Genomic DNA, 18,480 nt, shown 5'->3' with positions numbered 1-18,480 from the left:
GATAGGAAGAGGACCCGAGGTGACACACACAGGCTGGGTCTGGTGCAGAAGGATCCAGCAGATGTGTGGGCCTCTGTCAGAAGGCCCCAGTCTGTGCCAGCCTTGCTTGTCTCTGGGAAGTTCAAGGACATGGAGGACAAGGTCAGTGCCTTTGGGAATACCCCTCTGTGCTGGTTTGAACAGAACGGTCCCAGAGGCTCCTACTTTAACAGGCTTGGTCCCCTGTTGCTAGAATTGGAAAGGATTAGGAGGTGTGGCCTTGTTGGAGGAGATATGTCACTGAAGGTGGCTTTTGAGGTTTCAAAACACACACCATTCCATTTCACTCTCTTTCTTTCTGCCTCCAATTTGCAGATAAGATGTCAGCTCCCAGCTATTGCTCCAGCACCATGGTCTCCTGCAGGATGGTCATGAACTCACCCTCTGAAACTGTAAGCAAATCCCCCAGAAAATTCCTTCCTTCTATAAGTTGCCTTGGTCAGGGTGTCTCTTTACAGTAATAAATGTAACTAAGACAAAAGGGTCAGTGCCTTTGGGAGCCCCTCCTGCCATGCCTGGGGAGCAGATCTCAGGGTTCTAGGTACACAGGGAAAAGCTCTGTGGCAGTCCTGGGTCACTGAAGCCTGGCCTAAAGATGATGCCATTTCAGACCTGATGTTGGGCAACATAAGAAGATGAGAGAAGGGAGGCTGGGCCCTGTGCCACACCGCAGCGCAACACCTGAGTCCCTGAAGGCCAAGCATCAAATCTGGGGCTGCTGGAATGCCATATGCCCTCCCCTGGTCCAATGACTGCGGCACCGTGGCCACCTGGATGCTACTGATAAGGCAGGTTGAGCCTGTAGCAGGAAGGTCACTGACGACCCATACAGAAGCAGAGCATTGTGGTCCCACAGTGAGTTGGGAAGGGCCAGTTCCTGGTACCCTCCAGCCGAGGGCAGCACTGTACCTGTCATCTCTCTCAGAAGAAACCTTGGAACATTGCCCCACACACACTTTTAAGGAACCAACAGACAGACAGCACAGGGTAACGGTAGGACACCAAAGGGCATCTCCAAGGGAGAGACACCTTTCTCTCCTCTAGGGTCCAGGGCCTCCCTTCAAGGATGCCGCAACCCTGGGTCTGGGGTCTCAGCACTTCTAGCAGCTCTCCCCTCGGGATCCTTAGTGTAGCCTCAGACCACCCCCAGCTTCTGTCTGCAGCTGTAACTGCTCTCTGCTCTTTGGACTGGGCCTTTTAAACCTTTTGTGGCCATTCTTCTTTTTTTAGGTATGAGTACTCTAACTGTATATATGCCTTTATGCCAGAAGAGGGCATCAGATCCCTCTAGAGATGGTTGTGAGCCACTATGTGGTTGCTGGGAATTGAACTCAGGACCTCTGGAATATATAATTGTATGACTGAGAGTAGGTAGTGATTAAAATTGAAAAACAAAACAAAGACAAACAAACTGTGATGCTGGGGAGATGGTTTAGCGGGCAAAGGGCTTGCCAAGCAAACATGAGACTCACGAGGCCCAGGAGGTGTGGCGGCCCCACCTGTAATCCAGGTATGCAGGAGGCAGAGGCCAGGCTAGCACTGACAGTGAGCTGAGCTCCATGTTCAGCCAGAGGCCCTGCCTCAGTATATAAGGAGGAGTGTAATCGAGGAAGAGACCTGACATCAACCTTGGGCCTCTACATGCATACACCACACACACACACACACACACACACACACACACACAACACAAAAAAAAACAAAAACAAAAACAAAAACAAAAAAACAGGACTTCTAGTTACCAACTGACAGCTACTGAGGGAAACTGAAGCCAATAAATACAATGTAGCTGTGACATTGACACTAGGGACCGGATAAACATATCTGTCCCTCTCTCCAGCATTGCACACTCATGACACAGTACACTGCTAATTTTATTGTTTTGTTTGTTTGTTTTTTGAGACAGGGTTTCTGTGTAGCCCTGGCTGTCCTGGAACTTGTCCTCTAAACCAGACTAGCCTCGAACTCACGGAGATCTGCCTGCCTCTGCCTCTTGAGTGCTGGGATTAAAATCTGTTTCACCATCCCTGGCTATAAATTTAAATCTTAAAAAGAAAAAGAAAGAATTGTTTGTAGAGGTTAGGAAGTCACTTACTTTCTGGAGTTCATACCTGTACCTGAAGATCTGTTACCATAATTGTGGTCACTGTGCATTGTGCCGTGGTGCACTTGTGGAGAGGTCAGAGGGCAGCAGTCACCTCTCTCCTCCCACCATGTGGGTCGTGGGCATCAAACTCAGGTCACCAGGCCTAGAGGCAAGCTCCTTTACCTGCTGGGCCATCTTGCTGATCCCTGTTTGCTATGTTTTTTGAGACAAGATCCCATGGAGCCCAAGCTGACCCCAAACTGGTTATGCAGTCAAGGATAGCTTTGAACTCCTGATCCTTCCTGCCTCAGCCTCCCAAGTGTTGGGCTTTCCGTTCTGAAGCACCACTTCCAGCCTCCGTTTGGAATATTAAGCCAGTCTTGGAATGGGTCCAACCTAGCTGTGAGCTGTAACCCTTTGCATAGCTGGGGATTTGTATTCGCCTGCCTTGGACTGAGCATTTTATTGGGGAACTGACAGTGTTTTCTTTGTTAGTTTATTTGTTTTGGTAATGTCTTTGTTGGAGTAATTATGGCCTCCTGCAATGGGCTTGGTGTATGTGGGGGGTCCTTACTCCACTGTCTGTTAAAGCTCGCATATTGTTGGCATGGTCTCTTCTGTAATGTCTGGGAGGATCCACCAAGGGAACCATCTGAGCCCAGGGCTCTCTCCTTAGAAAGGGATTTTGTTATGTTTTTACAATTGAATGTTTTTTGGTTTTTGTTTTTTTGTGTGTGTTTTTTTTTTTTTTTTTTTTTTTTTTTTGCTTGTTGTTTTGTTTTTCAAGACAGGGTTTCTCTGTGTAGCCTTGGCTGTCCTGGAACTCACTCTGCAGACCAGGCTGGTCTCAGAGATCTGCCTGCCTCCCGAATGCTGGGATTAAAGGTGTGTGCCATCATTGCCCAGCACAATTAGACATCATAGAGCACTATTCTGGTTTCTCCTAACCTCCTTTAATGTTAATTTTTGGCCATTGTTACTGTTTTGCTTCTTGAGATAGGCTAGAGTCAAACTCAGTTCTCCTAGTCAGGCTCTTGAAAGCTGGACTTACAGGTGCGCTCCACATGCCTGCCTGATAAATTTCATTTCGAAAAAGTTGGTTTACATTCTGAGTGTACTCACACAGGTTGTTCATGACACTTCCTTATCTATAGGATTTTATAAACAGCCTCACTCACTGTGCAGGCCAGGCTGACCTGGGACTCAGAGATCCACCTGTCTATGCTGCCCAGTGCTGGGACTAAAGGTGTGCCCACCAGGCCTGCCCTACCTACAGGCCTGAGGATAACCCACGGTGCTAACACTGACCACTTCTCTCCTGACTCTCCCTCTCCAGCTCAGCAATCTAGCTGAAGTTTGTTGCTCTGTATCGTCTTAAAGAAACAAAGAATGACCTTATTTTTTCTCTTTTTCCATTTCCTTGATTTCTGCTCTTATCATCATTACTTCCTTCCTCCTACTGACTAGGTGGCTCAGTCAGGGCCTGGCCAGGAAGCAGTCATGTATGTGATCTTAACCGCAGCTAATAAGGGATGGGGGGGGGGGAGAGGGGATGCAAGTGTGGGGGATGTGGGGTGTGTGTGTATGTGTGTGTGCACGTGTGTGTGGTTTTGGTTTGTCCATTTCTTTTATATTTGAGACATAAATTTTCATTTTATATCTATGCATTTTCATTTTATGTGTGAGTGTTTTACCTATATGAATGTCTATGCAACATGTGCATGCATACCTGGAGCCTGTGGAAGTCAGAAGAGGGCATAAGATCCCCTGGAACTAGAATTACAGATGCTTGTGAATCACCACGTGGGTGCTGGGAACCTAGCCCTGGTTGTCTGTGAGAGCAACCAGTGCCCTTAACCACTGAGCCATCTCTCCAGCCCGGAGATATGGTCTCTCTCTGAAGCCCAGGAAGATCTTGAACTATCCCAGGCCGGTCTCCAACTCCTGGAACCACGTGTGAGTGACCACATCTGCTGTGCAATCTGTCATCAGTCAGCAAAAGGCGACTAACTACTGAAAGGGTTTGTTGCCCCCGGTGAATGACTAAAGCCATCTCTGTCTCACGGCATGGTCTCTAGGAACCCCACAAGGACTCAGTTCAGGGACACACAGAAAGAGCACTAGATTCATCCATGCTCAGGGAGCTTGGTGTGCCTTAGTTCTGTGTTCCACACCCCTTCAAACCTCACCCTGTGCCCGGTTGTTCATTTCTAGTCTTCAGAATAGCCTTCCTGAGTGGCTGGAGAGAGGGCTCGGCCAAAACTACTCTTGCAAACCTGGGTTTGGCTGGTGGGTCCCAACTACCTATAACTCTAACTCCAAGAGAACCTGTCTTCTCTGAGTACCTGCAGTCATTAAACACACACACACACACACACACACACACACACACACACACACACGCACGCACACACACACACACACACACCCTTAAAAAATAATAAAAATGGATCTAGACCACTCCTCCTGCTAGACTAGCAAGCTTAAGCAAAGGGCTCCCCGTGTTGTATAAGCTGCTTCAGCAAATGAGCTGAACCCCCAAGAGGGTTCCCCAATTCATGGCTGATTAGTCAGAATTTCCAGAAAACCAGACTTGCTGAGTGGCATTCAAGGGAGGGCAGCCTTAAGGGACTGAACCCCAACCCACAGAGACCTTCATTGCCTGCAGACAAATGAAGGAGTCAGAGCTGGTCTGAATTACAGGGCAGCAAAGTCCTCCACAGTGAGGGGGGCTGCTTGGTGCGTGGGGAAGCCGTCACCCTCACTTGTGTTAGGAGCACCCTCGTGTTATGAGAGGGACCCAAGAGAAACAGTCTATTTGTTCTACAAATATATAGATACAGCACTTCAGTCTACAGCAGTGCCAAAAACCACAGTCCTCAGGAAGAAATTTGACAAACACTCGCAAGAAGCCCTCTGTAAAAATCACAAGCAGTGGAGTCTGCCGACAGAGGGATGGAGACCTTCGCAGATTTACATCTGTGTGGACGTATGGAGGTTAGACGGCGATTTTTGGGAGTCAGTTCTCTCCTATCATGAGGGTTCCGGAGCTCTAACTTAGGTCATCAGTGTGGGTGGCAAGCATCTTCACCCTCTCAGCTACTCCAATTCATTCCTCATTCTTATCCCCCCCCTTGCTCCCCCCCCTCTCTCCCTCTCGCTCTTTTTAAAAATTTATTATTTATTTTTTTGAGCCAAGGTATCACACTATAGCTCTGGCTGGCCTAGAACTCAGAGATGTGCCTAGCTCTACCTCTCAAGTGCTAGGATCACAGGTGTATACAACAAAATTAGAATTTTTTTTTAATTTTTAAAAAGAAAGAAAAGGCCATTTACATGTGTGTGTCCACGTATCTGCCTGTCTGTATGCACACCACTTGCGATGCGCCACTTAGAGGCCAGAGAGGGCGTCAGAACCTCTAGAACTTGAGTTATAGGCAATTGTGAGCCACCATGTGGGTGCTGGGAACCGATCAGGTCCTCTGCCTGGAGCAGTCAGTGCTCTTGACTACTGAGACACCCCTCCAGTGCTCCTCTTCCGTGTTATTCAAGACTCAGCTAGCCCAGTGTGCCCTCACGCTCACTATGTAGCCGAGGACCTGCAAGAGTGCTGGGTGCCATGCGTTGTCTGTCACCACACATGGTTCTACACTGCATCCATCCCCAGCCCTCAGATGATTTTCAAGAGGAGTGCTCAAACCACACAACAGGGAGAGAAGTGTCGCAGACGGAGCTGAGCAACCATGAGGACACAGAGAACAACACTGACAACATGAACGTGGACCCCACCTCACACCAGACCCAACACTGAGGTCTAAGAACTAAAATTATAAACATACTAGAAGAAAACTGACCCTATCTTTGCAACTCTGTGCGAGAGGATTCTTACAGAACACAGAAAGTGAAAAAAGAAAAAAAGAAAAAGAAATTGCAAAATGAAACTTCACCGAAAGTAAGGGGACACACTTTTACCATCAAAAAACACGATTCACAAAACCAATAGCCAAGCCACAGACTAGAGTAAACTCTCTGCAAAGCAACACATCTGACAAAAGACCAATATCCAGAAGTAACGGGGAAGAGTTGAGCCATCCAATTTGAAAATGAGCAACAGATTTCCGAAAGATATCTTACAAAGGAAAAATATATGAATAGCTAGGAAGGTCATGAAAATGTGCCGGGCCACATTAGTCATCAGACAGATGCAAAATTAAAGCCAGAATGAAATAGCACAGCCCGCCCACCAGAACGACTGAAATTCACGAGTGACAGCAACAAGTGCTGGCACCAATGCAGAGCGACCAGAACCATCGCACGCTGCTGCTGCTGCTGCTGCTGCTGCTGGGACTGAAGTCCCATGGCCACTTAGAGTAAAGATCTAGCACTTACTTCCCAAACTAAACAGACAGTGATTCGAAGGACCAATCAGGCTAGGAGTTTCCACAAGTCGAATGAAAGCAGTGTCCAGGGCAAGACACTCATCATCAGGCCCCAACCAGAAGCAACCATAGGAAACAGGAATATGTAAAAGCCACAGAAGGGTCAGGTGAGGAGCACAACCCAGTTGTAACCTGGAACAAACCATGGGGACCCACAGCAGCTAGCACGATTCTGCCGACATTTGAACTAGATAAGGGAATCCAGGCTGGGGAAATTCCCTGGAGGAGACAAAGCCAGCATCTGCAAAGGAAGGGGCAGTGGGACTCTCTGGGGCGACGCCAGTGTGCATGGTGTAGCTGCAGTTGGGACACACAGTGCATTTACCAGTCAAAATTCACAGGCCGGCACGCCCCCAACATCTGAGCGGCACAGAAACGTGGAAAGAGAATCCCTGTGGTTAATGAAGCATGAGCAGAGGGGAGTAAAGGTCATGTGTACTGACGTCTGCAACCCACTAAAATGGTCTCAGCAGCTGGGTATGGTGGTACTGGCCTGTAATCTCAGCCCTCAGGAGAGGGAGGTAGAAAGACCAGGAGGTCAAGGCCAGCCTTGGCTACATAATGAGTTTGAGGGTAGCCTTGGCTACATGAGACTCTGTCTCAAAGACAAATTAATTAATTAGTCAATAAAATATGTCTGTAGAGAGCCTGACTATTGGTAATGAAGCATAAAGAAGGGCACATTCACAGTAGGGTCCAGGGGGTGGTGTGGGCAGTCACAACCCCATCATTCATTTATTTCAAACACACACACACACACACACACACACACACACACACACACACACACACACACGTAATTTTTAAAAACAAAGGTAGAAAATGATAGAGAAAGACAATGTCGACCTCCAGGCACTTGTGCACACTGATCACACGGACACACAAAACAAAGAGAGCTGGGAAAACTTGAGAGATAGAAACACATCAAATAAAAACTAGGAAAATAAAATACAAAGAGTCTGGAGGCACCCCCCCACCACCACCTGGGAGCGGGCAGCAGCAGCATGGAGCCCCTTCTGCAGATCCAGGGAAAGCACTGCCCAGGTATACTGGGCTTTTAAGAGCTTGCACCACCCCCTGCTGGACAAAAGCATCCCTGCAGCTGCCCTATTCCCTGCAGGTAGCAAGCAAGCAAGCGTCTTGCTGGACCACCAACAGAAGCCCTGCAAGTAAGGGTAGTGGATGCATAGGCATTGCCTGTCTGTAGAACACACGATGTCCACATTGAGTGTCCAGGTCCTGGAGGGTGCCCTCTATCCACTGACACACATCTCAGAGGCAGAGTTACCCTCTCCAGGCAGAACAGCAACAACCTCCCCACCCCCATCCCTTCCTCTCCACCTTGGGCTGGGACACTAGGCCAAAAGATTTATTTTTTATTTTTATGTGTATGAGTATTTTGCTTACATGCATGTCTGTGCCTGGTGTGTGTGCCGGGTACCCTCAAAGGCTGGAAGAGGAGTTACTGGAGTTGCAAAAATTATGAGCTGCCATTAGGGTGCTGGAGACCAAGCCTGGGTCTTCTGCAAGAGCCTTAACTGACCAGGCAGTGGTGGTACACTTCTTTAATCCCAGCACTCATTAGGCAGAGGTAGGCAAATCTCTGAGTTCAAGGCCAGCGTGGTCTACAGAGTGAGTTCCAGGACAGCCAGGGCTACACAGAGAAACCCAGTCTCAAAAAACAAAAACAAAAACAAACAAACAAACAAAAAGGCCTTAACCACTGAGCAATCCAGCCCCTGTAGTATTTTCATCATTATTGACAGCAATGCCGTGTGACATCTGTCATGATGAACAAGTCAGCACACACATGCTGGTTGAAGAAGCTGTTGCTAAGGACACCAGCTAGCCTTACCAAGTCCAGACTGAGGGCTGCCCATGAGCATGCAGCAAATAAGAGCCTAGAGGGATCGCCTGATAAGGTGCAGAGAAGAGGCACGGCCCATGCAGTGGCAGGTCCTTTCCGCCTCCACCCAACTGAAGCAGGGCAACAAGCCCCAGAACTCAGGAGCTGGGGAGATTGTGGCTCTGATCCACACCACCATGAGTCAGGGACCAATTCTTTCCCATCCCAATTCCACGGTGCCCTTATCCCTTTACACCCTTACCTGGCTCCAACCTCAGAACCTTGGTTCTTAATGTCCTCTCTGCCCAAGGATTTTTGAACTGTTGGTTTCGTACGGCTGTTCAGGCCCCAAGTCAGTCCACCCCCAAGGAGGGGCCTCTAGTAACTCCTTCAAAACTCATATCTCAACCTGGGGAGTGGGCTCATTCGGTAAAGCAAATACCTTGCAAACATGAGGACCTGAGTTCCAATCTCAGCACTAAGCACATAGACACAGGGGATCTTTGAAGCTCAATGACAGCCTGGCCTAAGTGACAAGTTCTGGGCTGTTAAGAGATGCTGTCTCAGCCAGGAGGGAGATCTCTGAGTTCAAGGCTAGCCTGGTTTACAGAGACAGAATCTCAATTTCTCTCCCCCATCCCCCTTTTCTCTCTCTCTGGTTTCTTGAGACAAGCTTTCTCTGTATAACCAAACTCAGAGATCTGCCTGCCTCTGCCTCCAAGTGCTGGCTTTAAAAGTGTACAGAGTTAGTTCCTGGACAGCCAAGGCTACACAGAGAAACCCTGCCTCAAAAATGAAACAAAACAGCAACACCAAAAAGAGATTCTGTCTCAAAACACACGGTGGACGGTATCTGAGGAACAGTAACCAAGGCTGTCCTTTTACATCTGCACATGCACAGACAGACAGACAGACACATCATATCTGACAAGCAATGTTGAAGGAATCCCAAGGGGCCAGGTGCTGTGTTGTCCTCCTCACTATAAGCCGCAAACCCAGGTGGGTACTGTGGGAGCAGAAAGACAGTCCATGGAGCACAAGAAAGTACTGATCAAATAAGGAACTAATAACCAGCATATATAAAGAGCTCCCCCAATCAACAACAAAGCAGTCTGACTAAAACACTGGCAAAGAGCCTGGTGTGATGGCACACCTGCAGTCCAGCACTCGGTAGGTGGAGGCTGGAGGACCAGTAGGTCAAGGCCATCTCAGCTACACAGTCTTTATACAGTGTTCTGCCTGCATGTATGCCTGTACACCAGAAGAGGGCGCCAGATCTCACTACAGATGGTTGTGAGCCACCATGTGGTTGCTGGGAATTGAACTCAGGACCTCTGGATGAGCAGCCAGTGCTCTTAACCTCTGAGCCATCTCTCCAGCCCTAGCTACACAGTCTTAGAACTAGATCAACGTCGACTACAGGGTGAACAGTGTCCTCACCAACCCCACATCCCACACCCACACATCCCACACCTCACATCCTCACACACATACCCACACCATACTCCCACCTTGCACACAACCCCATAGTAATGTCTGTGAAAAAAGGCTCTTAGGCCACGGACACGGCTCAACTGGGAAAAGTGCCGGTCACCAAGCCTGATGACCTGAGTTCGACCTCTGTACCCAAATGGTAGAAGGAGAGAACGGAATTACTTCAAGTTGTCCTCTGCCCTCCACTCCTGCCGCAGCATGTAAGCACACACACAAATAAATGCATAAATAAGACAATTTTTTTGGAAAGAAAAAAAAAAAGGGAAAGGTTCTTTGCAGATATAATATCATGACTCAAGATGTGATCATCCCAGCCGCCCCGAGGCCTTAAATGTCCTCCTTTTTCAAAAGGCAGAGGGAGATCTGAGAGGAGGGTCGCCAGACATCAGAGGCAGAAGCTGGATGATGTGCCGGCGAGCCAAGGAATGCCGGGGCTGCTGTAGCCCCCAGGAGCTGGGAGAGGGCTGGGCCAAGAGCTTCCTACAGCTTTAGGAGTCAGCTCTGCCCAGCACCTTCTGCTTCTGATTTCTACCGCAGAGTTAACCAGAGTCACACCAGTCACAGCTGGAGCCTGCTGGAGGCTTTGGGCTCTGGATAAGACTTCCCCAGAGGTGGGAGATGAGGAGGGACAGAAAGCTTGAGACAGATGGGACAGTGAGGGTTGAGGTATGGTCTCCAGGGAGCCCCCAGTTCCTGCCTGTCCCATGGCAGAGGTCCATCCTGAGAAGAGCTGGTATCCCTCTATACAAACCAGACCCCAGCCAGGAGCACACATCCAACGCCAGTATGGTGGGGACCTTCCAGAGTCCCATGTACAGACTCATTACTGGGCAGTGCCTTCCATGGTCCCCGTCTGTGACTGCCCCACTGGCCCAGACACTGTCACCCTCCCCGCTCCCCAAAGGCCTGGATGAGTGGAAAGTTCCCTTCTTAGAGAGTTAGCCACCCCCACCCCCCGCCCTTGCTGAAACACAAGCGCTTGGAACAAGATAAAACTGCTTAATTTCTAAAAGCCACAGAGCCAATCCAGAACAACGAAAAAAGAAACCACGCCGACCCTTGGCTGGAGAAGCAGCATTCCGTGCCTCTGAGGCCTGTCCCTGCTCAGTGACTCATGCCAGCCCTGCTGAGGAGCCCAAGGCATTTGCCTAGGGAAATCTCTGAGAGCCGGGGAGGACCCTGGGCCAGCCTCACGAGGCAGTGAGGGAGGATAGGGAAAGGGAAGGTTGAGGCAGAGCTAAGGATGCCAACTCTGGCCCTGAGCCTCTTCCCTGAGGCTGGGCAGGTCCCATGGCCCCAGCCAGGGCAAGACCACACCCTCTGCCACGCCTCCTGGACAGCAGGGCTGGACACGCTTCAGCTACCAGCCTTTGGGGCACCAGCCAGCCTGGTCTCCATCCATTGGCGCATACAAGTGTACCACCTACAGACGTGCAAGTGAGGACGGACACAGTGTCACACCATCTGACACAGACAAAAAGGCAGGACCCAGCACACCCCGCTGGAAGCGGGGAGCCAGCCAAATGCACACCAAACACTCAGAAGCACCCTGAAGAGGGAGGGCCTCAGCCTCACCCTGAAGATCAGGGAACTGAGGGCAAACCTCAAAATGATCTGCTCAAGGCCACCCAGCAGGAGCAGGACAAGAGTTTTGCTTCCCCGGGGACTGGGGTTAGGATTAGGGCTACAACTGACCCCGACTAATTGACCAGGGTGAGGAGCACGCTGGAGGAGGGGCGGGGATTTTCCTCTTCTCCCTAGTCTGGCTATTCCCAGCTGAGTTTGGGGGAGAAAAGATTCATGAAAGTACATCCAAATGGAGTATTTTTCCCCCTAAAGTGCCAGTCACGTCTGGTACAATGGCCTGTTTCTGTATCTCAGACACTCAGGAGGCGAAAGCAGGATGATCATGGATTCAAGATCAGCCTATGGCACACAGCAAGACTATGCCTCCAATGAAAAAGAAAGGTGTAAGTGGCTGGAAATGTAGCAGCTGTAGAGCACTTGACCACCATGACTGAGGCCCTGGGCCCTAGGACTAGCTTATGAATGACTACAGAAAGGCCAAGAAGGAACTGAATAAATTGGTAATTAGTTTAATTAAAATAAATGGTTTAGGAACCAAAAACCTGGTGCAACTCCAAATGAAAGTAATAAATACTGTTACATTTCCGTCTTTCTAATTTTCCTTATACTTATAGTCCTTAATTTTCCACTTATAGCCCCCCCCCAAAAAAAAGCGAGGGAGGGAGAGAAGGACTGACCTTCGGCTCTGGCCCATCCTCATCCCACCTGGGGATGTGGCTCCCTGGTAGTGCTTGCCAGGAATCACAATGCCCTGGTTCCATCCCCAGCAGCATGTAACCCTGGTTTGCCATCCCAGAACCCCAGCGATACAGGCAGGAGGGTCAGGAGTTCAACACCATCCACGGCTACACAGGGACTGAGGCCAGGTAGCCTGCCTCAAAACAAACGAAAGGAAAAGGCCCCGCTCTGGTCTGGTGCTGTCCTCGGCTGAGGGCACCAGTGATGGCTGAGTGGTGAAGGCCAGGATCCATGGCTCTCAAAGGCTGCTTTGTTCAGTATATAAAAAGCTCTGGTCAGCCCATGAGGCTCCAAGCTTTTCACCCTCTGGTCTCCAGAGAGCCACCTCCCCTTTATGCGAGGCTCTCAAATACCCCACTGTCACCTACCTAGGCTGGGCTGGGGGAGGCGTGGCTCAGTGGCTGAGTAGATGCCTAGCGTTGGGGAGACTCCGAACCCACAACCCAGCACAGCCACACTAACAAGTGCAGCCCCTGCCAGCCAGCCACTAAAACAACTGTTGTTTACAACTGGTGACAGGGAAGGTGGCAGGGCCAGGCTGCCTGTGGGGGGCACAGCACCACCTGTCCAGGCCTCAGAACCGGCTGCTGGCATTCCCCTCCATGTCACCCCTACAAACTGGGCACAGAACATTTTACCTCTATACCCATCACCTCCAGCTGGTCATGATGCCAAGCCCAACACAGGTATGTTTCCCCTCCCAGGGCTTCCATTATGCCCACCGGGGTCACAGGGCATACCGCTGTCAGCCAGGCACCAGGTGGCTGCCTCTTAATGAATGTATGGCCAGCTTTGATATCGCATCAGCAATCACAGAGGAGCCCTTGAGATGTGCCTTCCTTCCTTCCTTCCTTCCTTCCTTCCTTCCTTCCTTCCTTCCTTCTGTCTGGCTTCTTAGAGACCCCTGTGGGTATTCACTCCAAAGCAATCAGTAGCCCAGGGCCAGTGATACTTTGGGTGGGGCTTAGTCTGACCATGACCACAGGACAACACCAGTCCAGAGTAAGGGTCACATCCCTAGAATTCCCCACCCACACTATTCCACAGCCTGTGACTCAGATGGTGCCCAAGGCAGAGGAGGCAGTAATGACCTCAGAGACTGATGGTCCCAGCAGGAACTGGCAGCTTAACCTGGAAACAACTTGACTGGGATGGCTAAGGGATACTCTGTTCTCTTCCTTGAACTGTTTACACCCCTGCTGGGTCTATACTGGATCCAAAGGGGCTGCAGGAGTGCATGGCCACATGTGCATTCATGAGCATGCACTTGGGCCCTACGAATGAACACACCACACACACAACACACACACAACACACACACACACACACACACACACACACACACACACACACACCACGAGGGTGCACACGTGTGCATACACCTCCTCCAGCACTGGAAGCTACCACCTCTGTAATCAACTGCCCAAGAGGCCCAGCAAGGCTATTTCAGGAGAAGACCAAGGCCAGATGATGGACAAACAAGCCAGGCAGCCTTGGCCCTGATGCAGAGCCTGTCCCCACCATCCACCCTTCCCGAGTCTCAAATTCACAGTGGTCACAGACGTAAAAGCAGCATACCGAAAAATGAAAGAGAAAAAGCACAGGAGAACCCAGTTTAAATAAAAGCCAGACTCAGCAGGCTTAGTGGGAAGTGGCATTCCAGCTCACCAACGTGGAATAGTCAGCAGGAAAAGGAAATATTTCTGTAAAAGTAAGTGAACTTGACCCTGGGTGCTCACTGGCAAAGCCACCAGTTGGATGTGGGTCGGGTTCAGGGACGGGGGACGTGGGACAAGGAGGGCCGTGGCCTACCTGTGATGCGGTCTCTCTCCATTCCTACAGATGTATTTACAGCAGGCAGACGGGATGCCGGTGTCCCCTGCGCGGAGGGGTCCTCCTCCCCTTTCTCACCCTGTCAGCCTCCCTCTCTTCCTCTAAAAACACTCTTTGTCTGGTCTAATTTCTTCAATCTGTTGCAATCACGAACAGATCCAAATTACCACATTTCCATGTGTTGGTCATATGTCTCTGCTCCGAACTGAAGTAGCATTGTCTCTGCCACACAGAATAGGGAGCACGGGGAAGAAATTGAAAAATGGGAGGGGGGTCTCGATGGGATCCTGGGGCGTCCCTGGTTCCTCTCCCTGAGCCTGAGCGCGGGACTAGCTGCCTGGCCTTCAGTGCGGTGGCCTCAGCCGTCCAGCATGCAGCTTCCGGCAGTGCCTCCTCTCTCCGCCCCCTCCAGCCCCCGCCGCTGGAGTCTGGCTGTTCCCTTTAATATCCACTTGGAGATGCCTAACTTAGGCTCTTGGAAACCAACTCGTAGAGTCAAATTCCTGGCCACTTCCAAAGTCTTTCATTTTCCTCCCGTCCAGCGACGCTGCGATTTTCAAATGTTTAAAAAGCCTATATCCTGCGTGCCTGCCTCACCTTACTCTGCAGGTCCAGATCTCCACCCCACCACATGCAACCTATCTGGGCAGGCTGTGGTAACCTCCCAGACAGGAGGACTGAGAGAAGGTTCCAGATACCTGCCCAAAAAACAAACCCTGAAAAGGTCCCCTTGTCCTGTTAGCCTGCAGCATCAGAGGGACAGGCTGTCCCCACCCCACGCTCCCGAGAGGCTGAGCTGGCTTGAGGCTTCCTGGAAGATTCCCACCCCATACATATGAGTCAGTAAGTCTCGGCGGTCCCTAGGGAAGGAACACGTCCTCCGGCTGCGATTTCCCCAGACTCAGCGGCTCTCTGAGAACATGGCTGGCCCTGGGGCTCAGCTCGATTTCCTGTTGGACACCTGGTCCAGGGGCTGCTCACCTGGCAGGGGTAGGGGGAGCCCTCGACACCTGCTCAGAGCCCTGGCTGGGTTGATGGGCTCAGCAGCACCAGAAGGAGGGTTTTGGGGAAGGGCCCCAGGGTGTGCGGCATCCTTGCACCAAAAGATCATTCAAGCCTGGTGGAAAGCAGGGCTTTGCTGTCCAGTCTCTAGAGAAAACATGTACTAGCGTTAAGGTGTCCATAAACAGTGTCTCTTTGTTGTGTCCGGGTTTTGTTGGTATTTTGAGACAGGGACTAGAACTCTAAGTAAAACAGGCTGGCCTTGAAATTGTGGAGATCCTCGTGGTTTTCATCAGAAGCACTGGGACTATGGGCATGTGTCACCCTGCCTCACTCAGACTTACAGTCTCTCTTGAAAAAGAGAGGGCACATGGCGAGCCTGGGAAAGCATTCATGCCTGGCCACTGGGTGCTTGCTAGCCCAAACGTCACAGCCTTCAGATAAGCCATACACTGTCCACTGTGCTTAGGTTCCCAGGGCTCCTTGACACATTCACTGTTCCCTGGTCCCTTGGAGGCTTCTGTAGATGCTCCCTCACCATAAGGCCAGGATCCTTCATCCCATAGCTAAAGCACCCGCAAGCCCAAGATGCCACTCCAGGCTCATCCCCTCCCTGTCTGGGGCAGGACCCCAAATGCCCTTCCCTAGACAGTGAGGCATCTTCTGTGGGAGTGTGCAGATCATTTCTAGCCTCCTGGGAGACATCAAGCAAAATGTCCCTGTCAGGGAGCGTGGAGTGGAGCCTCAAAGGGCAGCCTGCACCGTGAGAGAGTCGGGAACGGAGCCTTAGTGGAGAGACTCGGGCACTGCAAGAGTTGACCAATGGCCCCCTAAGAACTCACATCCCAGAACCCATGACCGAGGCCTCGTTAGGAATGGGACTTCAGATGAAGACTTTGTCCTGGATCACTCAGGTAGCCCAAAAGGCAGCAGCATATATGTCTCTTTGGGGGACATTTGGGGCTGGAGATGCGGCTAAGTTGGAAGAATGCCTCATAAATAGAAAGCTCTAGGCTCCATCCCAGCACCACATAAACCAGGTACATTAGCACACACCTATAATCCCAGCACTGCAAAGGATCGGGAGTTTAGGGGCATTTTGGTTATATAGAAGTTTGGCCAGCCTGGGCTCCTTGAGGGGGGCCAGCAAGATGGCTTCTTGTGGGAAAGGTACTTGCCACCCGTGCCTGGCCTCTGGCCTCCGTACATGTACTGCAGCATTCACATTCCTGAACACACAAAAAATATACGTAAAATAATTTTAAAATTTTTTTTAGAAAAAGCAATAACTCATCGGAAAAATTGTGGGATTTTGGGGGCGGGGTGCAGTGGACAATGCTTAACACAGAAACTCACAGCTGGTTGAATTAAGAGTAAAATGAGCAGGTGCTCAACTGGACACGGATATTGATATCCCAAGCCCTCCTCAGGGCTCAGGACCCAGAGGAAGAGGTGAGAAGAGATGGAGGTCAGGGAGGCCAGGTCCAGAGAGTGTCCACAAGATGATGCACCTATGAACTTGTAGCAGCTGTGGTTAGACCATGTAGAGAGTAAGCCAATGTGTCCAGCATGGAGGCGGGAGGAGATGGAGGGGGAGGGGACGGGAGGAGGGGGGAGGGAAAGAGAGTAGGAGGGAGAGGGGGCGGGAGGGCTTAATGACCTCCCACCCCTAACTGAGGAGCTATGACAGTTGATGGGTGGAGAGTCAGTTCTTCTAAAGGGCGTGGCTCCCGATAGACCAACTGTGTGCCAATGGATGGTCCCACATACCAAGGTAGGTGGACAGCAAAAACTGGAGTTGGTGGGCTATTTAATAAAAAAGCCAGTGCGAACACTTGAAGTTGAGAGGGTGAGGAGGCGGGGGATATGTCTGGGAGGGGCTAAGGGGAGGAGACAGGGGTGAATATGGTCTAAATATATGTTATGAAGCTCTCAAGGAATTAATAATTTGCATTTTCACCAACATAATATTTTTATTAATTATTTGAGAATTTCATACAGTGCACCCTGATCACACTCACTTCCATTCCTTTTGGACCCACCCTCCCACCTTTGCGCGCGCGCACACACACACACACACACACACACACACACACAAAAAAAAAAAAAAAAAAAAAAAAGAAAGAAAGACCAAGTCCTATTTGTTTTGCCCATATACTCACTGGAGCATGCTCACACTCCCGGTGGCCAGCCCCTTAAAGAAGACTGAGTCCTTCCCCACCCCTGCCCGAAGCTACACTTCAGCATCTTTATCACAATGTTTAAGGACTCTTCAATAGCTTCCTGTCTGGACTGTTTCTTTATTTGGGGTCAGGGTGTGTGTTTTAAAATGAGAGGGAGTTTGCCACACATAAGGAAGGAAGTTGAAGACAGATCAAAGACAGTCAAAGACACTGCCCTAGAGTGGTGTCACAAACTCTTTTTTTTTTCTTTTCTTCTTTGGAGCCAAGGATCAAACCCAGGACCTTGCTCTACCACTGAGCTAAATCCCCAACCCTGCTGTAAGGTTGGAATGATGTGGCCAAAAGTCAAGAGACGTTCAGCATCCCACACAGGCGGCAGAGGTAGGCAAGGGGCCTCCTGGAAGCCTCTGAACTGTATATCCACAGTGATGCTAAGCACCCAGGGGCTGTGAAAAAATACATTTGTATCACTTTATCCCGCCACTTTGCGGTAACCTGTTTTGGCAGCTGGGGACACAAGGCAGGTGCCCTATGCAGACAAACATTCGCTGGGCAGTAACGACCATTTCTCTCTAAAACAGTCAGACCCAGCAGGAGGAGGAAGTTCATGGCCGGCTGGGTTTTTCTTTTCTTTTCTTCTCTCCTCTTCCCCATCCCCCCACCTCCCCCTCCCCCAGGAGGAAAGAACTTTTTTGAAATAATGTCTTAGCCCAGGCTAGCCTGCAGCATGTAGCAGAGGGTCTCTCTGAGCAGCATGGGTTTGTTTGTTTATTTGTTTGTTTGTTTAGACTGATTCCTTTTTTATTGTATGTACCTGAGTGTTTTGTCTAGATGTACATATGTGTACCCTGTATGTGTGCCTTGTTCCCAAGCAGGCCACAAGAGGGTGGTGGATCCCTGGAACTGGAGTTATGGGTGGTTGTGAGCCACCATATAGATACTGGGAATTGAACCCGGGTCCTCTACAAGAGCAACAAGTGCTCTTAACTGCTGAGCCATCCCTCCAGCCCCCGACTCTGACCTGCTGAACCTCCTGCTTCTACCGCCCAAGTGCTAAGATTGTAAGTGTGCACCACCAGGGCCTGGTTTTAGTTACTCTCTTTCTTTCCTTTTATTTATTTATTCATTTATTTATTTATTTATTTATTTATTTATTTATTTATTTTATTTTATTTATTTTTATTTCACATATATTGGTGTTTTGCCATGGGTGTTGGGTCTCAGGAACTGGAG

At 50.1% G+C, this 18,480-nt stretch overlaps 1 protein-coding gene and 1 pseudogene across 1 annotated transcript in view; one reads left to right on the top strand and one right to left on the bottom strand.

Annotated features, from left to right (window-relative positions):
* Positions 1-14,413, bottom strand: part of Septin9 (septin 9) — a 130,284-nt gene extending 115,871 nt beyond the window's left edge. The window contains exon 1 of the mRNA XM_036196219.1: positions 14,042-14,413. Coding sequence (XP_036052112.1) covers positions 14,042-14,063 — 22 coding nt within the window. The 5' untranslated portion in view covers positions 14,064-14,413. The remainder of the gene's footprint in view (positions 1-14,041) is intronic.
* A 2,968-nt stretch (positions 14,414-17,381) lies between these two features.
* LOC118590547 lies at positions 17,382-17,492 on the top strand (annotated as a pseudogene).
* The last annotated feature ends 988 nt before the right edge of the window (positions 17,493-18,480 follow it).

The sequence above is a fragment of the Onychomys torridus genome, chromosome 8 (assembly GCF_903995425.1).
Source record: "Onychomys torridus chromosome 8, mOncTor1.1, whole genome shotgun sequence".
Lineage (NCBI taxonomy): Eukaryota > Metazoa > Chordata > Mammalia > Rodentia > Cricetidae > Onychomys > Onychomys torridus.
Note: the sequence above shows the minus strand (reverse complement) of the source record. Positions and strands in the feature narration are given on the sequence as shown.